Below are 6,938 nucleotides of genomic sequence, written 5' to 3'. Positions count from 1 at the left end.
TAGACAAAAGGAAACTAAAAAGGATCAAAGATCTAAAACAATCAAATTTCAACAAATTCAAGCAAGTATTCACATGAAAACAAAGAAAAAATGGAAGATCATACCATGGTGGGGTGTTTCCCACCTAGCACTTTTCTTTAACGTCCTTAAGTTGGACGGTCATAATGCTCAATTCTCTTCCTCAGGAGGATCCTTCAAGAGAAACGTCTCCAAATCTTTGTTTTTCTTGACCTTCACACCATGATAAAGTTTCAATCAGTGGCCATTCACCTCGAAGAAGTTAGGGCTTGAGGGATGGCTCAAATGGACAACACCATATGGTTCAACTTTCTCCACCACATAAGGGCCATCCCATCTCAACCTCAATTTACCGGGTATTAACCTTAAACTTGAATTATAGAGGAGCACTTGGTGTCTCCAACTCGAAATTTTCTTCCCTTGATATTCCAATCATGCACCGCCTTCATTCTTTCCTTGTAGAGTCTTGAATTTTCATATGCCTCCAACCGTAGACACTCCAATTCCTCCAATTGCAATTTTCTCTCAATTTTGGCTTTCCCCAACCCCGAATGACACTCTTTTATGGCCCAATAAGCCTTATGCTCAACCTCTACTGGGAGGTGACATGCTTTTCCATAGACTAGCTGGAACGGACTCATGTCTATCGGTGTCTTGTAGGCTGTCCAGTAAGCCCAAAGCGCATCTCCAAACCTAGAGCTCCAATCCCTTCTATGAGGTTTTACACTCTTTTCCAATATGCGCTTAATTTCCTGGTTAGATACTTTGGCTTGGTCATTCTTTTGGGGATGATAAGCCATAGCCACCTTGTGAACAATGCTATATTTCTTCATCAAAGTTGTCATTCTCTTGTTACAAAAATGAGAGCCTTGATCGCTCATGATTACTCGTGGTTATCCAAAGCTACAAAGAAGGTGATTCTGAACAAAAGAAACAACAACGTTAGCATAATCGATACGGGTGGGAATTACTTCCACCCATTTAGAGACATAGTCAACCGCTAACAAAATATACAAGAAACCATGAGAACTTGGGAAAGGACCCATGAAGTCAATGCCCCAAACATCGAAGATCTTGCAAAACAACATAAGTTGTTGGAACATCTCATCCCTCTTGGATATGTTTCCAAATCTTTGGCATTGGTGGCAAGAATTGCAAAAGAGGGTTGCATCCTTGAAGAGTGTGGGCCACCAAAATTCGCAGTTTAAGACTTTTCTTGCAGTTCGTTGAGGAACAAAGTACCCACCACTTTCGGAAGAGTGGCACACCATCAAAATAAACTGAAATTCGGATTGGACAACACATATCCTAATTACTTGATCGGTACCACATCTCCACAAGTATGGGTCATCCCATATGTAATACCTGGACTCGCTTTTCAGCTTGTCCCTTTGAGGCATAGAGAAATGTGGAAGAAAGGTGTGACCAACCAAATAATTGGCAATGGATGCATACCAAGGAGTGACTCTCGAGATTTCTTGCAAGGCATCAAGAGGAAATACATCATTGATAGGAGTAGAATTGCACATCAAGTGCTCAAGGTGACTCAAATGGTCTGCCACCAAATTCTGTGACCACTCCTATCTTTGATTTCTAAATCAAACTCTTGCAAAAGCAATATCCATCATATTTGCCTTGCCTTTGATTCTTTCTTAGCCAACAAATACTTCAATGTCGCATAGTCCGAGTATACTACTACCTTGAAACCAAGTAAATAGGCCCGAAATTTATCCAAGGTGAAAACAATCACTAACAATTCTTTTTGGTGGTAGTATAATTGGATTGGCACCATCTAGAGTCTTAGAGGCATAAGCTATAACGTAAGGATCCTTACCCTCGCACTGTGCAAGCACGGCCCCACGACATGGTTAGATGCATCACACATGATCTCGAATGGGCTACTCCAATTTGGCCCTCTCACTATGGGAGCTTTGGTCAAGGATTCCTTCAAGGTATCAAATGCTTCCATGCACACCTCATTGAAATCAAATTCTATGTCCTTTTAGAGCAAACAAGAAAGAGGCAAAGCTACCTTACTAAAGTCCTTTATGAACCGCCGGTAAAAACCTGTGTGACCAAGAAAAGCACGGACTTCCATCACAGAAGAGGGGTAAGGTAATCCAGAAACAACTTCAACTTTTGCAGGATCCACAGAGATACCATTGCTAGAAATGATGTGGCCTAGCACAATACCTTGTTTTACCACGAAATGGCACTTTTCAAAATTGAGAACAAGGTTTGAGCTAGCACATCTTTTTAGCACTTTGGTCAAACTATTAAACAATCATCAAATGAATCTCCATATACACTAAAGTCATCCATAAAAGTTTCCATGCAATGCTCAAGGAAATAAGAAAAGATGCTAGTCATGTACCTTTGGAACGTCGCAGGTGTATTACATAAGCCAAAAGACATCCTCTAGTAAGCATACATTCTGAAGGGACACGTAAAAGTAGTCTTTTCTTGATCTTCCAGAGCTATATGAATTTGGAAATAACCAGTGTAACCGTCTAAGAAACAATAGTGCGATTTACCTGACAACCAGTCAAGCATTTGATCAATAAATGAAAGTGGGTAGTGGTCCTTCCGGGTTGCCAAGCTCAAGAGCCTATATAGTCAATGCATACCCTCCAAGAGTTTTGCACCCTAGTTGCCATGAGTTTTCCACTTTCACTCTTGACCATGGTGGCACTCGACTTCTTGGGCACAACTTGCACCGAGCTAACCCATTCGCTATCCAAGATAGGGTGGATAATATCAACCTCTAGAAGTCTAGTCACCTCTTTCTTAATAACTTCCATGATAGTGGAATTTAACCTTCTTTGGGATTGGTGGATCAGTTTGGCTCCCTCCTCTAGAAAAATACGACGCTCACAAACATGGAGGCTTAACCAACAATATCCGCCAAACTCCATCCAATGGCCTTCTCGTTTCTTTGCAACACATCAAATAATCTCTCCTCTTGATCGAAAGTGAGCTCCTTTGAAATAATCACCAGGAGTTTTTGATTGTTATCAAGAAAGGCGTACTTAAGGTGAGGAAGTAGAGGTTTCAATTCCATACTTAACTCATGACTTGGTATATTATTGTCTGGGAACCTTAGAGTTGGCAAGGTGTCTTCCGCATAATCATTTAGCTTCCCCAAACTTTTCCTTTTATTCATATTCATATCATCAAAGGACTCATGGTAAACCTCAGCCACAACTTCATCAACAATGTCACACTGAAAGATAGAGTAGTCTTTCGGTGGATGCTTCATAGCCTCTTCCAAATTAAGGCTTACCACTATACTGTTAATCTCAAATGAATAGGTGCCTGAGAATGCATCAAGTTTAAACCAAGAGGTCTTCAAGAATGCCTCCCTAATAAGATGGATGACGGTTTCCCGGAATCATTAGGAGGCATCTCAAGGATGTAAAAATCAATCGGAAAAGTCAATCCCTTGATACTCACTAAGACATCCTCAACAATACCAACCACAGAAATAATGCTTTTGTCGGCCAAAACAAAACGTGCCACCGACCGTTTTAATGGTGGAAGGTTCAATTCATCATAAACAGACAAAGGCATAATACTCACACAAGCACCAAGATCACACATACAATCCGCAAATTGAACACCACCTATAGTGTAAGATACTAAGCAAGGACCAGGATCCCAACATTTTTCAGAAATAGAACCCATTAAAGCAAAAATTGAACTACCCAAAGGAATTAAGTCAAGTGGACATAATTGGTCCTAGAACCAATTAACAATCCTAAATCACCAATGAAACTGGACATCAATGATCTCAAGGGACCTAAGTCCTCAATCACAAGTCAAGAGTGCAAAAATCTACACTAAAACCCAACCAAGCATTTTATCAAACACTTGGAAGGCACAAAATCAAAACATAAAAAATTAACAAGAAATAGTAAATCTAACAACTACTCAATGCAAGATAACAATAATAACAACTCAATCAAACAATAAGGAACATGAAAATATAAATTTGCATTAAATGGAAATCAAATTCAACAAGAGTTCATAAACATAAAAGTGAAAAAAATAAAAGAAATAGCAAATAAAACCAAAAGAATAAAGATGTAGGAATAATAAATTGCAAGAAAAACTAAAGCAAGACAACAATTAAATTCTAAACCTAAGAGAAATTTAACCTAATCTACCCTAATTCTAGAGAGAAGAGAGAGCTTCTCTCTCTAGAATATGACCTAAAACATGTTTCTAAACTATCCTAATTGCTCTCCCTTTGTTCCCTCTTGAATTCTGTATCAAATAGCTTCAGAAATGAGTTGGATTTGGGGCTGATGCATCTCAGAAATCGCCAGTCACGTTTTCTTTAATGAAGTTACGTGCTGCTTGTCACGCGTATGCGTGTGTGATGCATGCCGTCGCTTGGCAAAGTCTCTGGTCACGCGTGCGCGTTGCTATGAATTTTCCAAATCCTCATTTCTTCATGAATTCTCCATCTTGCATGTTTTTTCTTCACTTCTTTGATCCAATCCTTGCCTCTTAAACCTAGAATCACTCAACAAACATATCAAAGCATCAAATGGAATCAAAGTGAATTAAATTTGGCAAATTAAGGCCCTAAAAAGCATGTGTTTACTCTTAAGCACAATTTAGGAGAAATTCACAAAACCATGATATTTCATTGAATAATTGTGAGAAAAGTTCATGAAATCCACCAAATTCAATACAAGATAAACCATAAAATTGTGGTTTATCAAGCGTGTGATTGTGCACATTCGACACTTCCCAGGGGCATTTTGTTAGTGGCCTGTTGCAGACCTCTCCTTACTCTAACGAGCATAACTTGAGCTACAGAGATCCAAATGATGGGCTTCTAGTGGTGTTAGAAAGATAACATCCAAAAATTTTCAATGATACATAATAGTCTATAGTGGATAGTCAATTTTGCTGGCGTTCTGCATGCCTGAAATGATGCTCCAAACACCACAAATCCAAGGTCCAAGGTGAGGGTGTGTTGCACGCCAAATAAAGGAAGCGTATCTCTAAGACAGACCTTCGACGAAGGTCAACACACAATGAGTGACGTGTTGCACGCTAGGAAGGGGTATACAAGACCACGCTAAGGAAGCATATCGCACGCCACAAGGAAGGAAGTGTGTTTCTTAGACACGCCTTCGACGAAGCACCAAGCGCACATAAGGCCAGGCTAATGATGCGTGAGACACGCCAAGTTGAGGTGTGTTGCACGCCAAGATTGCATCTCAATTTCAACCAAACGAGTGGCGTATTGCACTCTAGAATCAAGGGGCGTGTGCTTTGCACATGCCTTCAATCTTTCCTTTACAAAGGGCATGTCACACGCCCCCTCCCCAAGTGTTACACGCCAAGTTCAACTCTCCTCACGTTCTACACACCACACACACTCCAAGCTTGCATGGTGCGTGCTACTCCCAGGAACGTGCCTCACTTCCCACTCACGCCAATACTCCTTCTCCTTCATAATGCAAGCCCAAGTTAGTAATCAAAGCCCAACATATAAAAAGGAATTACAACCAAGGCATAACAAAGAAAAGAAGGGAATTTGAATGTAATTTGAAGTGAATGTGAATTTTTATTTTAGTTAATTAGGTTAGTAGTATAAAATCCTATAGAGAATACTTTGTTAAGGGCCTCTCTTCAGACTTCTTCTTCACTTTATACACTCTTCTTCCTCTGTACATACTTTAAACCCATTTTTATTTTCTCTCAACTATGGGTCACTAAATTTTGTTCCGTTAAGGGGAGGAGCTCTGTTAAATTCTAATAGATTGATGTCATTACTTCTCTTCCTCTAATTCTAGCATTGTTGTTCTAAGAAAGAATTTTTTGTTTTCATCACAAGGATTCAAATCTATTGGAAATTAGTTTGAATCTCACTTGAATTCTATGATTAACTTGGAAGAGCGATCATAGTAATTGAGCATGAAAACTCCTTTCTCATAATTCTTATGATTCTAGATCTGGATTTGATAAGTGACATTGAATTAACCTTATTTAGATCATAAGGATTGTATGGTGTTAAATCAGAGATTGTGCTTCACCTCTTTTCATAAGCAATTGATCAAGGATTTGGTAATTGATTAAGTCAAGAAAAATTGAATCACCAATAAATTGGGGTTCAATTACTTATGATTTACCAGATATCTATCTTTGCATGATTGAGGTGGAAGTGAGAAGCATTGATCCTGAAGGTTTAGGATCTCCAAATCTTGACGTTTTTAATCAAATTACTTTTTATTCTGTTTAATTGCTTTCCTTTATTTGCCTCTCTTTAATTCTTGCTATTTAATTGCTTTCGTTTAATTTCCTTTCATTTAATTGCTTCCATTTTATTGTCTTCAATTTATTGCTTACATTTTATGGCTTTCATTTATTTGCTTTCCTTTACTTCATTACTATTTCATTTAATTGCTTTTATTTCTATTATATCTTTACTTTCAAGTAGTTCTTTAATTTTAAATTTCAACAAACCACATTTTGAATCGTTTAACTAGACTAATGAACTAATCATTGCTTGTTTAATCTGTTAATCTTTGTGGGAATGATAACCCACTCACTGTGGTATTACTTGATATAATTCGGTACACTTGCCAAAATGTCAGTTTGCTATAAATCCCGCATCATAAATCTCACATTAAATCCACTAAATACTCTCTCTAAATATACAGAAAAATCTTTGTACTCTTTTCACTCTCTTCATTGTGTGATTCTACTCGTTTAAGGAGGAGATCTTAGGTGGGGGCTTCTAAAACCAAACTTTTACTGCGTCTTGTGTTCCCGGAGTAGGTATGTTCCCTGCATGCATACATACTAACAACATGAATTTTCCATTATAGTTAAAAAGAGAAGAGAATCTCTGAAATGCTGCGCAGATTCTCTAGAAAAGCAAAAGAATCTCTACGCCACCT

At 38.5% G+C, this 6,938-nt stretch overlaps 1 protein-coding gene across 1 annotated transcript; it reads right to left on the bottom strand.

Annotated features, from left to right (window-relative positions):
* On the bottom strand, positions 384-863 carry LOC107610960. Its single transcript, XM_016312937.1, has one exon. The coding sequence runs from the start codon at positions 861-863 to the stop codon at positions 384-386; it is 480 nt and encodes a 159-aa protein (XP_016168423.1).

This window comes from Arachis ipaensis, chromosome B01 (assembly GCF_000816755.2).
Source record: "Arachis ipaensis cultivar K30076 chromosome B01, Araip1.1, whole genome shotgun sequence".
Classification (NCBI taxonomy): Eukaryota; Viridiplantae; Streptophyta; class Magnoliopsida; order Fabales; family Fabaceae; genus Arachis; species Arachis ipaensis.
The sequence above is the reverse complement of the archived record's forward strand: the minus strand, read 5'-3'. Positions and strand labels throughout refer to the sequence as shown.